Genomic DNA, 18,767 nt, shown 5'->3' on the forward strand with positions numbered 1-18,767 from the left:
TTTGCTGAAGCCTCCTGGATTGGATGAAGCATTTCCGCTCACTCCCTAACAGGAAGGGATGGGGTCTGCATGGGAGAGATTGGTGATGCTACCTCAGAGGAGGACCCAAACAGGAAGTTTGGAAACAAGTCAGTATCTACAGAAACTAAGTTAGGGAATTATTGGTGCTTAACACAGAAATTCAGCCTTACTCTTCAGAAAAATAACAGATGCCTAAATGTCAGTGGCAAGGAGGGGAGAAGGCTATTGGTTTGATTTTTGAGTAAGATCTCAGTGAAGAAAGAGCAGTTTTTATCTGTTTCTCCTGATGTGCTTTTGTTCTCCTAGTGAGGAAATAGAGGTTAAAGGGAACAGCTCTCTCTGCCCTTAATTAATTAGAGTCTTCTGCAGTGTGTGCTAATCTGTTGTTTTCATCTAGACTATTGGCTTCTTGAGGGTGGGTGCCAAGGATTCCGCAGTCTTCGTAGTCCCTGCTGTGCCTAGCACAAGGCTAAGCAAGCAGAACAGTCTGCTCATGAGTGATCGAGGCCCACTTTGTTGTCATCTTTGTTTTCCAGAGTGAGTATATTGCTCCATGTGACTGTCGGCGGGCTTTTGTCTCTGGATTCGATGGCTCTGCGGGTGAGTCACTGCATTTTCTCTGTTCTTTCTGCACCTTTGTTCGCCTCCTAAAAATAACTGAACCGAGTTTCAGCCTGTGATATAGAAGCAAAAAGAAAATGCAAACCAGATGCTCCACATTGACTTTCTGCAGAAAGGTGTGGGTTCCCAGCCTTTCCCGGCTCCCCAAGGTCGCCTTGCAGTAACCCTTTTTATTCCTCTCTGTACCTTTGCTTTCAAAGTTTGAACAATTCTTATTTTTAAAAAGTTTTTGAACTTTTTATTGAATATAATATACATATAAAAGTTCTATCAATTAAAGTGAATATACCTGTGTTACTAGCGCCCCAAATAAGAAATGAGACTGTAATATTATTTCAGACCCTCCTCTCTTAGCTTATTGGTCCCAAGCAATTCTCCCAAGTGCTTGGCTTTTGGTTTCTCTGTTTTCACTCTTGGCTTAAATAACACAGGTTAATGTTAAGCTGCATTGGTGTTCCTCAAAACCATTATGCCTTTGAGTTTAGGGTGGACTCCCCACTTCAGATTTGTCTCTAAAGCAAGCTGGACAAGGTGGGAGCTCCCCTCCCCTCAAGGTTATTAGCACGCTGCTTCCTTTGGCGTAAGTGCTTGTGTTGGTTGGCACATTAGGATTGACTTTGGCTGACACCTCTGCCAAAAGCCCCAAGTTCTGCCAGGTCTGTGGGAACGGAGGGCGGATAGAGGTAGGAGGCATAAGCTTCCTGCTAGTGACCACAGCAGGAACACTCATAGGGCCCACTTGGTCTTTCTCCAGGAAAGGTGAAACAGCTCTTCTGGGGTGTCTGGTGGAGCAGAGGAGTGGCTATGATTGCTGAGCAGGAACCATCTCTCCCTGTGTCTTGATTATACGAGACCACTTTGGCCATATGTCTGCAGTTCTCCATTCTCTGTTTTTGACTCGTACTGCGCAAGTGCAGTCTTTTTTGTGCAGGGACCAGTGCCAGGCAGCTTGGGTCTCAGGACTGTTCTTTCAGAGCTTGACACACAGCTTGTTCTCAGTGGTGTGGTCTTCTCTTGCCCAGAAGTTTCTTTGGAGTTAAGGACCCATCTGCCCCACTAGGAGGAGCTGGTGCCTCTTACTGCTCTCACCTGCCTGCTGTCATTTTGTGCAGCTTCTGGGCAGTTGTTAGAAACCTTTCTTCTTCTTTTTTTTTTTTTTTCTCCCCTGCTTCAGGCACAGCCATCATCACAGAAGAGCATGCAGCCATGTGGACTGACGGGCGCTACTTTCTCCAGGCTGCCAAGCAAATGGACAGCAACTGGACACTCATGAAGATGGGTGGGTACAGGCATGGCTAGCCTAAACTTAATTGGCCTGGTCTCGGCAGGGATCCTAGAGGTCCTCAGGACTCCTGGATCGTACTCCTTTTATGTAGTCGTGGACCTTTTTGAGAATCCAGGGGAAACTGAGGGGAAAAAAATGGCATGCTTATACATACATACCAATGTACATTCAATTTTGGAGGACCCTGGTTCAGGATACTCATTTTATTGAGGGGAAACTGAGGGCTAGAGAGGACAGTTGATTTGCTGCAGATCACATTGCAGTGCATTTCGCTCCGGTACTGGGAGCCTTCTACTATTTGCTGCCTCATGATTCAGAGTGAGATAAAGGCAAGGAGTCATTGGCAATAGGAGCCAGAAAGTTTTCCCCTGAGGCTCTCTCTGAGGATCTTGGATTTGCTTCTGGCAGTTTAGCTCTAGAGAGGAGCAGCATGCAGGACAAGCGAACGGGTCTGGAACTTTCTTGGGCTAGTCGCTTCACTTGCAGTGCTTTAGTTTCCTCATCTGTAAAATGGATTAATCACAGTAAGTAAATAACATATAAAGTGGTGAGAATTAAAGCAATACTATGTGGAAAGCGTGTAGATCAATATTTATTGAATAATGTGTGTATGTACTCTGTTTTCATTTAATTTACTGCTGTGTGTATTTTCCTGTCATTAAAATAGTCTTTAGAAACACGGTTTTAGGGACTGTACAAAGTCTTTGCTTCCTGATTTTTGAACTTGGGGAACAGAAGATAAGGAAGGGCCAAGTGAGAAAGAGAAGATGAAACAAAATACCTGATGCTTCTTATTTGTTGTAGGAAATAATGAGGAAAGGAAATAGTCCCCAGACTCACAGGAGGGAACAGAGGACTAGACCATGACCCTGAGATCCAGGCAGCCAGCTGACCGAGGGGTGTGTGCACTCAGGTGTACGCCACACACCCTCCACACACATACACGTGTTCTTTGTCTTTGGGAAGAACAAGGAACATTTTTGTCCTGGCATTGGATTAAGTTTCTATTTCTCAAAAATCATTTCATAAATATAAAAACACCAAAGCTACAGATTGTTGCCTGTGCTGCATTTGATTTCTCCTTCCCCTTCTCTCTCTGTCTGTCTCTCTCTCTCACACACACACACACACGCAGGCAGGCATTTGAGACTGGCTGTTATAAATGGACAGGCTAGTGGTCTTTAAATTTTTTTGTTTGCGTGCTTCTGTTAATGGGAGTCAAGTACCCACGACGTGCATGTATGTTTATATGTTATTTATATGTGCTAGTGTTCCTCTATATTCCAGATATCAAAAACTAACTTTGTAATTTCTTTATAAAAAATAAATACAAATAGAAGCTCTGATACTTTCTTCTTGTACCCAGTAGAACATTGTGTCCGCCCCTGGGGAGCAGGCATCTCTCTTTGGGGCCCACAGATTCCGTCTGTTAGGTCTGTTAGGTCTGTTAGCATTTTGGGGATCAGAATGTCAAAGAGGTGTGAACACTGCCTACCTGTTCCTTAATGTAGGTATGTGGTAGCACGGGGGTGGCAGAGGGAGTGAATCCTCCTCTCTTCCAGGCTCCTCCCTAGTTTCCTCAGTCAAGTCTTCTGTGTAGGGAGATTCTGATGGGTTTGGTTGGCCAGTGAGTGATTCATCCCTGGGGTTTTGCCGGAGATCTGTCTGCGAGGAAATGACATGGCTTCATCCTATGAAAGCTATACTATATAGTGTACTAGGGCGTTCGGAGAAACTGTGTTAATGAGTGGCTTGTTTAGTGGTTTGAAAAAAAATAGGAAAGAATCAAATAGAATGAAACTCAATGTCAGCTTCTAGGCGTTTTTTTGGAGTTGGAATTCATGAGCTTCTTTCTTTATAAACCTTTGCACTTCTCTTCTGTGGTTATGTGGTTGTATCAGTAGTCAGTAGAGAAAAGTAGTAAAGATAAGTTTCTACTGTTTTAGAATATGTGAACTTTTACTCTAAATATATGTTTATTTTATCAAGATGTTAATTATTTGGCCACAATCTGATTGGTTAAAAAAAGTATACATCTCAAAGATAACTGGCTAGATATGGAAGATGTTGGCTTAGATTAAAGGAAAACTGGAATATAGAAGTAATTTTAGTTCCATTCTGGAGGCTGATATAGTGTCCTATGACTAGCGTCTTAGAAATAGAAAGGGCTGTCTCATCCTGGAAGTTGGGGAACCCAGAGGCCCATGTTAAAGACAACAGGACGGCCAGCACTTTGGGACGCTGAGGCGGGAGGATCACTTGAGGCCAGGAGTTCGAGACCAGCCTGGCTAACATGGTGAAACCCCATCTTTACTAAAGATACAAAATTACTTGGATGTGGTAGCATGAGCCTGTAATCCCAGCTACTTGGGAGGCTGAGGCAGGAGAATCGCTTGAACCCAGGAGGTGGAGGTTGCAGCGAGCCGAGATGGTGCCACTGCACTCCAGCCTGCGTAACAGAGTGAGACTGTGTCTTCAAAAGTAAATAAATAAATAAATAAATAAATAAATAAATAAATAAAGACAGCAAGATGGGTGCCTGCGTGCCTCTCCTATAAACTTTGGGAAGATCTCTTTGCCACCGAGACTTGTGCTTAGCCCTCTATGCAGAGGCTGGTTATGGGGCAGGGGCCTTCTCTTGGCCACCCTGCCGTTGCAGATGAGTGGCGGGCACTGGGAGCATGTTATCACCTTACCTGGTGTGTGATATGTGGGAAGCTCCCAGTTCCCAGACTTCACCAAATCACTGCCCACATTCTCATCAAGTGACCAGTAGTGGGGAAGTGACTAAACTGAGGAGATTATCTTTGTGGTGACACCATGTGCCTACGTGGCAGTGATCCCCAGGATATTTTTATAAGGAGTCAAGTGAAAAATCGTACTTTTTTCCCTTGTGTCTCACCCTCGTCTTAACGCTTTTCATACACACAAACTTAGACTTCTCCCTCTTTCTGTCGCCTTCCAGGATTAAGGGAGGTTCAAAGATTTTCTAAGTCATATCAATCCACTTTAAAGAAGCTGCTTAATAAAGACCCTGCTATCATGATGTTAGAGAATTGTATCCTTCTGGTGGGATAATAAGCATGGACCCACTGGGAATTGTTTCTTACCAGTTCTTCCCCGCATAGGTCTGAAGGACACACCAACTCAGGAAGACTGGCTGGTGAGTGTGCTTCCTGAAGGATCCAGGGTTGGTGTGGACCCCTTAATCATTCCTACAGGTAAGTGAGCTTGGTTCCTTTCTGCTTGGGTAAGGAAGTGGCTTTTAGACTCCCCTCCATCCTTTTTGTTTTACTTGTGGGGTGTGGAACATTGGGGGGCTCAGCATGACTGATTTTATAGTAGAGGTCAAGGTGAGGAGAGAGTTCCACTGTTGGTGAAGATGTGCTTTTACAGTTCTTCATCCTGCACACCCAGCTCTGGGCTGCGGCAGGACCACCTTTCTGAAGGTTCTGGACTTTCAAGGCCCTGCTGCCTGCCCCGCTGCAATGGGCATTCGGCTCATGGCTGGGCCACAATGTGTCTCCTCAGATTATTGGAAGAAAATGGCCAAGGTTCTGAGAAGTGCCGGCCACCACCTCATTCCTGTCAAGGAGAACCTCGTTGACAAAATCTGGACAGACCGTCCTGAGCGTCCTTGCAAGCCTCTCCTCACACTGGGCCTGGATTACACAGGTCAGAATCATGGTTCCACCCAGCAGGGACCCCGTCATTGTCCCCTCACCTCTTGCTATTGTCTCCAACCTCTTTCTCCGAATCCAAGTCGAGTTTGAGCTGACGGGAGGATTTTGCCCTCCTCTGCCCCAGTGAGATATTTGAAGAAGCAGGAGCTTTATTTGTTTCCACTGTTGCCACCTACTTGCCACTTAGTTTGGCTTTGGTTATTTTTGCAAAGCTCGTTTGGGTGACTTTTTGGGTGCTGCTGAAAAGACTGAGTTTTTTTTTTTACCATTCAGCTGCTAACTGCCACTTGCACATATTTGATATTGGAAACAGAGCATAGAGGTTTCTAGGTTCCATTTCCCTTCTTATGTCAGCATTTGTAGATTTACCTTCCTAGGCCTCTGTCCTCCATCTTGTACCTTCTGCTTTAGAGGCTTTGGGGTGTGGGTGTGTTTCCCTGGCCTGTGTGATAGTGATGGGTAAGCAGCATGTTCTCTGAACCATTGTGTGGATTTATGAAGCAGTGAAGGGGCAGAGGGAGAGACCTGGAGGTGGGGCTGCAGGGGAGGGCGTCTTGCTGTAGAAACAGAGGTAGATGGGAGATGGCTGTGGAATGTAGGCAGGTTGCCCAGAGGGGTCCTGGGAAGAAAGCATGACAGCCCAGATTCTGGGCCAAGTTTTAAACAGCATTCCCGAACTGATCTTCAAAGCGTCCCCAGCCTGCTTTCTTGTGTGACATCCTCACCAGAGGGGTATTGCTGAATGGGGAGGATGGGTCCAGTGAGTGGCCCAGGGTCGGCTAAATATTTTCTATCAGCGTGGTTTGAAATTTTTTTCACTAGAGCAGAAGCTCTGACTTGTTGCTTGTAGGAGAGGGGAGAGCAAATGTTGGTGATAAAGCTTTTGTTCAGTACACATTTGGGTGCCTACTATCTGCAGGATGCCGTGTAAGGTGCTGAGTGAATAAGACAGATGCCCACCCAGTTGGCTGTTCCCTGAGTTATGAATGCTGCTCCGGTAGGGTGGTTGTGGTGGCAATGGAGTGAGCTCCTCTAGCACCACGATTTCATCTTGCAGAGCAGCAGGGAGGCCTTGGCAGTGTCTGAAAGGGCAAGTGTGATTTGGAAGTGGTAATCACAGAGAGTCAGACTACAGGGAATTCCTAGGTCTTAGCACCCAAAAGCAAGTCTTGCAGCCCCAGGAGCATCAAGTGGTGGGTGCTGTTCCCCTGACCTCTGAGACTGGGTGAGTTCCCTCTGCTGGGTGGTGTGTTGAAGTAGCTCCCTGTGTGTCCCCTATTGCATCAGTATTTACAGTAGTGTGTTAATTGCTGGATTCATTGTCTGTCTTCCCTTCTATATTATAAGCCCCATGAAGACAGGGACTGGGTCTGGCTCAGAGCTGTAACCACAGTGACCAGCAGAGTGCCTGGCATGTATCTATGCCTGGCAGATCTAGATGCTACACAGGCATTTGTGGGATGTGTAAATGAATGAATTTTACTGGTGAGGCAATCAAGGCTCACGACAGTTAAGTGGCTTGGACACCTCTTGTATAGGGCTTGAATCCAGGCCTCCTGTCTGTGTAAATATAGCATGCTCCCTGTAAGAAGTGGTGCTGATGTTTGGGGTAGGTTCTTTCACTGGGTAGGTTCACTGGTTTCATGTGGTTATACCATAATTTATTTAACTGCTTTCTGGGACCAGGGCTGGAGTTAAAGCACATTTGTTTCTTGCAGGCATCTCCTGGAAGGACAAGGTTGCAGACCTTCGGTTGAAAATGGCTGAGAGGAACGTCATGTGGTTTGTGGTCACTGCCTTGGATGAGATTGCATGTGAGTGCTCTGGTTTCGCTGTTTGGGCATGTTACCCGATCTCTCCTTTGGGTCTCTGGGAATCTGTGTGCTTATGCCATTCAACTTTTCTGAGTGGCCAGGGAATAAGCAGAAGACTGTGTCACCAAATGGGTATAGGAGATGCCAATTAGGATGAAGGAGAAAGAATTACAGGGAATTGGGGAGGGGAGTGAGGCTTGCCCAGAGCACTATTACAGCTGGGTGATGCCCACCTCTGGCCCGTCCCTCAGGACCATGGCACCTCTAAGGAAGGGCATTTCCTACAAATATTTTATGTCTGTCAGCCTCTCTGTAGGTGTAGAAGTGGGATCATAGCAGAAGCCTTCTTTCTTTACACTTGTCCTGTAGTTTCCTAAGGTCTTTATAGTGAGAATGTTCTGGGAACAGTTCTACCTCAGAAAACTAGGAACCAAAAGTTCTTCCCCAAGCCCTTTGATATAATAGCAGTTTCTCAATCTTTAGACCTAAACCCACCTTCATGCAATTGTTCAGCACCTTCTTTCATCTAAAACCTGATGGAATCTGGTTGAACCTTCCTGTCCTGTCTTCTGGTTTCTGAGTCGATTTGACCCAGAGAAACGGAGAAGAGGCACTGCTTTATCTGTTTGCCTTCTTGCTAGAGAATGAGACCCTGCTGCAGTGTCCTCTCTCTTCAATCCCTGCGTCTTCCATCCCCAAAACATTGTCAAGTGTATCAGTGACCTACATCCCTAATTAACTTAATGACCTCAGTGTCAGAGAAAAACACATGGAAAACTTTTTTCTCTCCCTGATTGTAACAAAAACACAATCCCATGATAGAAAACTTGGAAAATGCAGAGAAAGTAAAAAGAAGAAGAAGAAAAAAAAAATCACCCATAAATTCTGTTACTCAGAGATAATCATTGTCAGTATTCTATGCATATATCATTTTATAGCTTGATTTTTTTCACTGTATCAGTATACTATAAGCATATATAAGCATAATTTTAAGGGAGTATTAAATATTCCATCATGTGGTTATACCATAATTTATTTAACTGTTTCCCTAAGGATGACCTTTGGGTTATTTGCAGTAATCCCATAATTTATTATGATGCTACCATCAAAATCTTGGTTCATGAATTCATGTCTTAGTGTTTGATAATTTTCTTCCTATTTCTGGTTGGCTTTTAGGGCTTTTGACCCATTTTGCCCTTTGCCTGCCAGAAAGTTTGCACCTTGGTATTTGAATTTGTCCATCTTGCCACACCCCTAACCCCAGTTACTGTCATTTTTTAAGAAGTGCTAGTACGATAGGTAAAAAATGTTGCCTCAGCCGGGCGCGGTGGCTCAAGCCTGTAATCCCAGCACTTCGGGAGGCCGAGATGGGCGGATCACAAGGTCAGGAGATCGAGACCATCCTGGCTAACACGGTGAAACCCCGTCTCTACTAAAAAATACAAAAAACTAGCCGGGCGAGGTGGCAGGCGCCTGTAGTCCCAGCTACTCGGGAGGCTGAGGCAGGAGAATGGCGTGAACCCGGGAGGCGGAGCTTGCAGTGAGCTGAGATCCGGCCACTGCATTCCAGCCCGGGCGACAGAGCGAGACTCCGTCTCAAAAAAAAAAAAAAAAAAAAAAAATGTTGCCCCATCACTTTAGTTTGAGAAGCCATTATTTTAAAATAGAGGTTGTATGTTTAATGCCCAGGCCTTTTTTTGCTCTGATCCTCATGAGAACGAGTGATGGAAGCTGGAAGTCGTGGGACCAGAACTGTGCTCTCTCCTGGTCTCTCTAGTTCTCAGACGTTCAGCGACATCACTGAACCTGGCTGTCCGCAGGTCCTCCACCCAGTCGTGGTGCCGGAGCAGACCCATGGGTGGGCTGCAGGCTCTGATTTCATTCGCGAGCTGCAGCCTCGCTGACTCACTGCTTTTCTTTCCACCTCTGACAGGAAGCTCCGTCTCCATGGGGCTCACTGACCCTTACAGAGGAGGCTTGCCTGGCTTCCCTTGTGTGAGGGTCTCAGTTTTTCTACCCTAGGTCATCTGCCTCAGAAGGGAGGGAGTGCTTGTCTCCTTCCTGTTATTTGGGAGTGCTAGAGGTTTGTCGGCTTCAAGGCCAGGCCTGGCAGGTCAGCACTAGGCGGATCATTTCAACTGCTTGTGGGGGCAGTTCTCAGGATTTTGACTGGTAGCGTTTATTCCCTTCTCCCGGCAGTGATATGGAAGCATGAGAAACAGCTCTGGTGCCCTCACGTGGTGGACATGAGCAATTGCAGTTCAGAGGTGGCACCAGACAGGAGTCAGGCTTCCAGCCTTTCTGTGCGATTCCATTGAATCCTTCCGCAGCAGCTGGACTCCAAGCTGAAGCTCTTCCCTCCCCCGACAAGCGACCGCTTAAAATCTTAAGTCAGACAGGTGACAGGGACTTTGATTTCTTTTCTAGGGCTATTTAATCTCCGAGGATCAGATGTGGAGCACAATCCAGTATTTTTCTCCTACGCAATCATAGGACTAGAGACGATCATGTGAGTGTTTGCCCCGCTTCTGGAACTCCCTTCCACAGCTCCTCAGAGCCCGCGTGTGCCCTTTCTGGTCCTGGCCCACCCATCACTGTCTGATAGTTCACTGATGTGCTTCTTTTTTCTTGCCCTTTTAACATTTTCCCTTCTTGTCTTCCTTAGCAGTAGGTGTTTATTTATATCCTGCCTCTCTTTGAGCCCCCAAAATGATTTGGAACGTATGAAAGTGTCTGTAGTACTATGAGACTAAAAAGCAAGTAGGTGAGGACGTTAGGACCAAGCTGGAGTGAGGTTAGTTCACAACATTTTTGCTGCAAGGTCTTGTTCAGGCCACACATTCTTTGGCAAGTTTTCTAGCAGCCAGTGTAAAGGGGTATATGTGTTCAGCTGTACAATTCTGGGTCCACAATGCAAATAAATGCAGTCATTTTGAAGGTCAAAAATAATATGGGAAAACCCCTCCAGCTACGCTTTGTTGAATTGTCAGTTTATTTTTTCAAAGCATTTCTTGTAGCCTTTTTTTCATTTCTAGTTAAATAGCTTTTTGTATTAAGACAACACATTTATTAAGTGCCGGTGATGTGCTTAGGGTCTCTGTTAGGTGCTAGGGTGACTGAAACAGGACGGGGTCCTGGGTTGGAGTCAGGGAGATGAGCATGTCTTCTTTCTAAAGTATTTGGGCACATAAGTGGGCACCAGTCTGCCTGTGGGAAGGATGTAGGTGTTATGAGAGGGGCCTGACCTAGACTTGGAGATCAGAGGAGACTCTTGGGGAAAGTAATATTGAAGCAGAGAGTAAGGATAGATGTGGGTGAGTTGGGTGAATGGCAGGGGGAGGAGGAGCGGGGAACCGTGATCCAAGCAGAGGGAACAGCATTTTCAGACACTCTGGGCAGTAGAGAGCACAGTGCATATGGAGGACCTGAAGTGATTCAGTGAGGTCAGAACATAGTGAGGACAGAATGTGAGCAGGGGCCACAGAAAAGAAAGGCCTTGTGGGCCGCATTCAGGAGCTTGGGTTCTTGTTCTGAACAAGAATAGTGGGAAGCTGTTGAAAGAATTTTCAGAGGGAACCACGTGTTAGACGTACGACTTGTAAAGAATAATATGACTGAAACATTGGTAGACGGGGAAAGGCTTAGAGGCTGTGGCACTAACCCAAGTGAGAGATGGTGGGACCTGAACCTGAGGGGTGACTGGGCGAGGTCGTAGTTGAGCTGGACAGATTAGGTGGAGATTTAGGCTGTGGGTCCCAAGGTCTTAATGAAGGACGGGAAGAGGGTTATCAATGAAGGACACTGCCCAGATTTCTGGCTTGGCGAATTGGGTGGATGATGACAACATAAACAGGGACAGGGAATGCAGCTTGGAGGGCAGGATTTGGGAAAGGAGTGGGGAGGAGAGAAAAGGGGCTTCATTTTCGTTGCCAGGAAACAGAGCCTGATGTGTATGTGTGTCTGTGTTGCCACCCTCTCACTCATGTTCCCTCCTTTTGCTGCCACCCACCTCTCCTCCATCTGCAGGCTCTTCATTGATGGTGACCGCATAGACGCCCCCAGTGTGAAGGAGCACCTGCTACTTGACTTGGGTCTGGAGGCCGAATACAGGATCCAGGTGCATCCCTACAAATCCATCCTGAGCGAACTCAAGGCCCTGTGTGCTGATCTCTCCCCAAGGGAGAAGGTGTGGGTCAGCGACAAGGCCAGCTATGCTGTGAGCGAGGCCATCCCCAAGGTTGGTGGCCCTACTTTGATCCATCTAAACTCTGCCACCCTCTTCTCAGTTCTGGTATTGTCTTTGGAGCAGAGGCAGATTTCTGAGGCTGCCCGTTGGATCAGAACTGTGGTCTCCCTGGATGAGGCCTTAGAGCTGGAGCCATATCAAGAGCCTGAGGGCCCTTATTGCTTGTTGAGTCTTGTGTTTTCCAGAGCGTGGCATGAGAGATTATTTTAGGTGGTACACATTATTATTTAGTTTACTTAAATGTATCTGTTTTAACAGCATTTAGCATATAGTAGAAAAACCATAACTAGCATGAGTTCATGATATTATAATTATTTAAAATAAAGTTGAATTTAATAAAGCTGATTTAAAGATGGTCTGAAGAAAAGTACTAAGTGAATAAGGGTACAATGGATAAGAAGCTAGGGTAAAAACTGTGCAGGTGGTATGAGAATGCTTGAAGCTTGGGAAATGCTTCTCTACCCCCTCCTTCTGCCCCACCACATTTTATAGCTAAGGACACTTGAGGCCCAGAGAGGATTGGGGAGTTGGGGACTTGTCAAATTCAAGTGATAGTGATAGGCTTGTCCTTTACTGAGCCCTTGCTGGGCAGTGCTAAGCAGCTGACACTTGTTGCCTCATTTTAATTAGGGTCTGGGATAGGACTGGAATCCAGGCCTCTTTAGAGGTAGGCTTTTCTACTGTCCTGCCCTTGGCCTCTGGCTGCCAAGTGGCCTTTGGCAAGCCCAGTGATGTTCTCTCTTCTCCACTGATCAGTGGGCCATCCTGGGAAGAGACCAGGCCTGGCTGTCTAGATCTGGCTTGCCATTGTACCCCTGCCACCATCACACACAGTGTGACACCTCCTCTCTCTCTCTGCTCTCTCTGGAGAGAAAGAGAAAAGGAGATAAGATCACGAAAGCAATTTGAGAAGCTCTGTGCAAGTGTCAGGTGTGCTGAGGCCCGTCTGCTGGATTCTAACTTGTTCTCAAATTGGAAAGGGTCTTCTCTAGCCTTTTAATATCAGATCATTATCAGTAGCTGAGATAGGACCACTGGGTGGGAAGGGAGGGAGCAGGAGACCTCACTCATCAGGTCATGTGCATCGCCAGACAGGGAGAAAAAGCCCCTTTTGTACAGCAAGAGAAGGGTGATTTCGGTCAAGCTTTCAGTGGTTAGTGAACTCTAACCACAACCACAGTGGCTTGGAAAGCAATGTCTTGCTGATGGCAGGCAGCCAGCAGTCTCAAAGAGCTAAGGGAGTGAGGGATGGAAGAGAGACACCTTGTTTGATGTACCTACTCTTTTTGGTTGAGCTTAAGCTCAGGGTCATCAATCAAAAGGTACAGGTCATTGGGGCCCCAGGGGACAGCTATGTGGGTCCCCAGGGGAAGCTCTTCAAATGATTGGTCTAAAGTAAGTTTTGCTAAGCAAACAGGTTGTTGCCTTGGTCTTGGGTGGGCGCAGCAGGTTTGGTTTCCCACCCTACTGCCCTTTGCCTCTAGGACCACCGCTGCTGTATGCCTTACACCCCCATCTGCATCGCCAAAGCTGTGAAGAATTCAGCCGAGTCAGAAGGCATGAGGCGGGCTCACGTGAGTAGAGGAGCTGGTGCAGAAGATGGGATGTGAGGTGGTCAGAAGGCCTGGCTCCTTCACCTCCTCTGTGGCATTGAGCCTGGCACAAGGTTAGAATCTCTCTGAGCCTCAGCCTCCTGGCCTTCCAGAGTTAATGAGGGAATGAAATAAAATACTTGATGGATTAGATCTTTACAAAGTATAGTACACAACACAAAAGGAGATATTGATGATAATAGTGTAGATGATGGTGATGACATGATGCTGATGAAGCCTCATAAAAGAGCCAGATTGTGTTTCAGAACAAAGGATGGGTCTTGAAAGATTTTGGGCTCAGAGGTGGCTTTTGATAGTGGCCTATTTTTTCCTGGCCCCTGTAGGGTTCTTAACCTTTAAGTTAACCTTTTGGAGGAGCTCCCTGTGCTCTGAGGTGGGGCCTTTCCTGATTGTACCTGAGCTACCGAATAGCAGAGGAGCCTTTCCCTGATAATGGGAGTTGCTGCACACACCGGCTTCCCAGAAATGTCCACATGTAAAGCTCTGGTTGCTGATGGTGTGTGACCCTGCAGGTACAGCCTTCTCAGTATTGCATTAGGGCTAGGCTCTGAATCTGGTCATGTGACTTTCAGTAATAACTTAAAAAAATGTCTCCATTGTTTGCACAGATTAAAGATGCTGTTGCCCTCTGTGAACTCTTTAACTGGCTGGAGAAAGAGGTTGGTTCTTAGTCTTTGTTTAATATGTGGGTATACATTATTCAGACCTACCTATATGTGATTCTAACTCTAGCATCCCCCATGCTCTGCTGACCATGAGGTCTGAGATCTTGATCAAATTTTTGGGCTCTATTTTAATAATACTCTCTGGAAATTTGGTGTGTGTAGATTTCAAAATTCCTTAATTATGAAAATGGTAACAAGAATGAAGAAAGAAGTTCCATAATAGAGTGGATGCTTTTTGGGTTAGGGAATCATAACTAAGTGGAATTTCATTATAAGGAAAAATGACTCATAATATTATTATAGGCAAGCTGATTGTATTAGGAGAAAAAGATCTTTGTGTACATTTTGAACTTCAGTTTAAGCCATGAACCTTTTTATATTAAATTGACTCTTGGCCGTTAATTTCTTGCTCTGATTGGCAAGAGGGTGGTTTCTCTGTGCTGTTGTTAAACAATATCATGTTCCCTTTAAGTACTGTATAAACAACTCTTTAATTGGAAAAAGAAAATATTGTCTTTATTCCCACCAGTGTAACTTTTTTCCTCATGTTTCCTTCTGGTGATTGTTCATCTATGTAAATTATTATTATTATGTTTTATTTTTATTTTTTTTGAGATGGAGTCTTGCTCTGTCACCCAGGCTAGAGTGCGGTGGCACAATCTCTGCTCACTGAAAGCTCTGCCTCCTGGGTTCACGCCATTCTCCTGCCTCAGCCTCCCAAGTATCTGGGACTACAGGTACCCACCACCACACCCGGCTAATTTTTTGTATTTTTAGTAGAGACGGAGTTTCACCGTGGTGTTGATCTCCTGACCTCATGATCCACCCACCTCGGCCTCCCAAAGTGCTGGGATTACAGGCGTGAGCCACCACCCCTGGCCGTAAATTATTTTTAAAAATATAAATTATTTTTACATGTCTCTTAGTGTGCAGATACATTTTTTTTTCTTTTTCTTTTTTTTCTTTTGAGATGGGGTCTCATCTGTTGCACGGGCTGGGGAGTAGTGGTGTGATCACAGCTCACTGCAGCCTCAGCCTCCCCAAGCTCAGGTGATACTCCCACCTCAGCCTCCCGAGTAGTTGGGACTTCAGGAGTGCATCATCACGCCCAGCTGATTTTTTTCTGTTTTTTTTTTTTTTTTTTTTTTTGTAGAGATGGGGTTTTGCCATGTTGCCCAGGCTGATCTCAAACTCCTGGGCTATCTTGACCTCCCAAAGTGCTAGGAATATAGGTGTGAGCCATCACACCTGGTTTAGATATGATTTTGTGTTTTGTTTATTTTATTCTCTTAGACTCATAGTGTGAACCTTTTCCATTTACGTTGAGGCCTTAAAAAAGCATCCAAATGAAAACTCATCTAGTGGCTGTTCTGATTTACTAACCCAGTCCTCCTATTTTTAAATGTTCGGGTTGTTTTTAATTTTTTGCTGTTATCAGTAATCCTGCAATAGTATCTCTGCATTTATCTTTTTTATTTCTCTAGAATGATTTTCTTAGGATGATTTCTTAGGAGGGGATGCTTTTGAATTTTTAAACTTAGATACATTGTTTTGGGAGGTTTTAGGATACAATACTGAAGCACAATAGTTGAGTGAAAAATTAAATGAATAGAAACGATTATATTTTAGATAGCTTTGGTGAGAACCTTTGGGAGTTCTCCCTTGCTAAGGATGTGTCCTGTAGATTGGGCAGTTGGGATGAAGAAATTGAGGAAAAAGTAAGCTTTTAAAGTATCTCCTCTAATTTGTAAGAGGCACACATGAATTTATCTCACCAGATGATTATAAGCAATTTTCTCATAGGTTCCCAAAGGTGGTGTGACAGAGATCTCAGCTGCTGACAAAGCTGAGGAGTTTCGCAGGTAAGGATCCATTTGGGGGGACCCAGGAACCTCATGCTGATTTTCTTGCAAGTTGAATGAGGCTGGAAGGGCCCTGAATCTTAGCACAGTAAAAACCTTTAAGCCACTCTGCTTCTGTCTTTCTGTTACAGGCAACAGGCCGACTTCGTGGACCTGAGCTTCCCAACAATTTCCAGTACGGGACCCAACGGCGCCATCATTCACTACGCGTAAGGCATGCGGAGGAGCATGCTGCCGGGCATTGCTGCTTCTGCACAGGAGCCTGAGCAGGGGTGACATTATTTTACCAGAGGCCTCTGTGCCCACCTTCATCTGTCTGTTGAGACTGTAAAATGAAGAGAAATAAGACCTCTAAGGTTTTATTTTCTCCCAATCCCCAAGCCTCTGCCTTTTGGGAGCCTCCTCTTAGGCTTAGTATGGCACTGGCATTCTCTACATTGTAGTCAGCTGGGTGTCCCTCTTTCCTTTTTGAAGCTGCAGGAACTATATGTATAGCCCTTGCATCTTGATGACTGGTTTTTTTTTTTTTTTTTTTTTTGAGACGGAGTCTTGCTGTGTCACCCAGGCTGGAGTGCAGTCGTGCGATCGCCGCTCAATGCAAGCTCTGCCGCCTCCCAGGTTCACGCCATTCTCCTGCCTCAGCCTCCCTAGAAGCTGGGACTACAGGCGCCCATCACCACGCCTGGCTAATTTTTTTTTTTTTTGTATTTTTAGTAGAGACGGGGTTTCACCGTGTTCGCCAGGATGGTCTCAATCTCCTGACCTCGTGATCCGCCTGCCTTGGCCTCCCAGAGTGCTGGGATTACAGGCGTGAGCCACTGTGCCCTGTGGGTTTTTTTTTTTTTTTTTTTAAAAAGACAAGGTCTTGCTCTGCTGCCCAGGCTGGAGTGCGGTGGTGCTGTCACGACTCATTGCAAGTTTGAATTCCTAGACTCAAGCAGTTCTCCTGCCTCAGCCTCCTGAGTAGCTGGGACTAAAGGCGTGTGCTACCACTCCTGGCTAATTTTTACATTTTTTTTTGTAGAGATGAGGATCTTGATGTGTTGCCCAGGCATGTCTCGAATTTCTGGACTCAAGCAGTCCTCTTGCCTCAGCCTCCTAAAGTGCTGGGATTATAGGCGTGAGCCACTGTGCCTGACCCATGGCTGGAATTTTTGAGTGGTTTTCTTTCCTGGTAACAGCAGTTGTTTTGTACTAGTCCGTATGTCTTGTGAGCTCCGTCAGTTACATACCAAAAAACCTTAGCACTAGGTTGTGGGGCAACCTGTTTTGGGTGGAGAGTACCCTCTCTTCCTGTCTCCCTGAGCCTGAAGCCTGGCATCCCAGTATGTAGTATTTTTGCCACATGGTCTACAAGAACCCATGGACCCACAGGGCCGAGCCTCCCTTCCCTGTGAGACAGAGGGGCACTGATATGTTTAGGATTGACAGATCTTCCTGTCAGTCCTAAGACAGGATGGTGGGAAATGTCATTAGGTATGGCCGTTGGGCTTCAGCCTCGGCTCTGCCTGATTCAAACTGCTTTGCTTTGCATTGGGTATTTTGAGTTCTGTGCTTCCCCGTCTGTGATATGCACAGCCAGTGAAAGAACACTGTCTCTCTGTGCTGTGCTTGGGCACACATTTTTCCCCCTTTGAATAATTGCTTTTAGAGTTTTTGTCTTGGGGCAGATTTTGAAGCTGTGTGTGGGAGACAGTCACAGATGTGACAGTACAGTTCCCTCGCTTAATGCTTCTGTTCCAGATAAAAATATCAGAGGGACTTCAGTTTTTGTTTAACTCAGGATGAATTTCCTGGCTGGATACTATCCTAGAATTTTGTGTATAATTAAAACGTTAAACAATTTCATGCCAGTGGGGAAGAAATTTGCCTCTGCTTTGGCATTTCTTCATTGTGGGTGGTTGGAAGCCTGTTTAGAGGCAGGGTTCTGGAGGGCACCGGTTGTCTTTTTCAGTTGTTCAGCTTGTGTGTGGACTGGTGCCCTTATTGCTGAAGGAGGGGGTGGTACCTGGAGATGGAGGACAACCTCACTTCAGCTGCAGGGCAGAGGCATGGAGTGCTCTCATCCCTTCGGGCGTTTCCCAGTGCAGTGATATTGTTTCGAAAATGGCGTGGGGAAAGCGATCACTTTTTGAAAATTCCTCATGTTTGTTTGAAAAAAGTGCTCCAGCAGAAGAATATCATGATCCATTCCTTTTCCCAGCAAAATTCCTTTAGTTTTTCTCCCAAATTGAGACATTTACTCCTGCCTGTCCAGTGGTCTGGGGAGCGAGTGGGGAGGTACCTGCTGGGGTCAGGGCTGAAGGAGGGGCCTGGGGCTCCCAGAGACAAGCAAGTCTGCAGTGACTCCAGGCTGCTCCTGTCCCAGTTCCCAGGACTCTAGCTAGGTCCTGTTGCTTCTAAGGATTCTCATTTTTTTTAGCTTTGACAGTTATCTTTTGAACACCTGTTTTATTCCAGACACAAACAGAGGTAGACGTAAAGAAATGTGTTATTTTTCCCCTCTTGAGCGCTTTATCTCAGTTGGGGAGATAGGTTGATTGAATTTTTGAAAAGTAGAAGTTTAATATTAGGTGAAATAATTCATTTATTGGGTAACTTATTTTGATATGATTTCAGGCTTATGTAAGTTGCAAGAATAGTATAAAGAGCTCTTGTGTGTCCTCCTCCCAGATTCACTAAGTGTTTACATTTGTGGAATAATTAATTTTTTATTAACTTTGTTAGGCCAGTCCCTGAGACGAATAGGACCTTGTCTCTGGATGAGGTGTACCTCATTGACTCGGGTGCTCAATACAAGTAAGTAAACCAGGACTGCTGTGGAACTTGACTCTGTGATTCAAGGCAGTTGAGAAGGTGGACAGCTGAGCTCCAGCTGAGAGTACTCAGCTGGTCATCACACCCTGTGCTGGCCACTAATGGAATCGTTCCTATGTCTTGTCCTTTTTTTCACCCCT

At 45.7% G+C, this 18,767-nt stretch overlaps 1 protein-coding gene across 6 annotated transcripts in view; it reads left to right on the forward strand.

Moving 5' to 3' along the window:
- Positions 1–18,767, forward strand: part of XPNPEP1 (X-prolyl aminopeptidase 1) — a 53,572-nt gene that overhangs the window by 24,006 nt on the left and 10,799 nt on the right. The window contains exons 1-13 of one of the 6 annotated variants that reach the window (XM_030940729.1): positions 109–128; positions 558–621; positions 1,817–1,921; positions 5,056–5,148; positions 5,459–5,602; positions 7,329–7,424; positions 9,852–9,933; positions 11,451–11,661; positions 13,155–13,244; positions 13,892–13,942; positions 15,752–15,810; positions 15,942–16,019; positions 18,538–18,609. In XM_030940729.1, the coding sequence (XP_030796589.1) occupies positions 1,849–1,921; positions 5,056–5,148; positions 5,459–5,602; positions 7,329–7,424; positions 9,852–9,933; positions 11,451–11,661; positions 13,155–13,244; positions 13,892–13,942; positions 15,752–15,810; positions 15,942–16,019; positions 18,538–18,609 (1,049 nt within the window). In that variant the 5' untranslated portion in view covers positions 109–128; positions 558–621; positions 1,817–1,848. The other 5 variants (XM_030940730.1, XM_030940728.1, XM_030940725.1 and 2 more) reach the window with 5 other exon arrangements.

This window comes from Rhinopithecus roxellana, chromosome 11 (genome assembly GCF_007565055.1).
Source record: "Rhinopithecus roxellana isolate Shanxi Qingling chromosome 11, ASM756505v1, whole genome shotgun sequence".
Taxonomy (NCBI): domain Eukaryota; kingdom Metazoa; phylum Chordata; class Mammalia; order Primates; family Cercopithecidae; genus Rhinopithecus; species Rhinopithecus roxellana.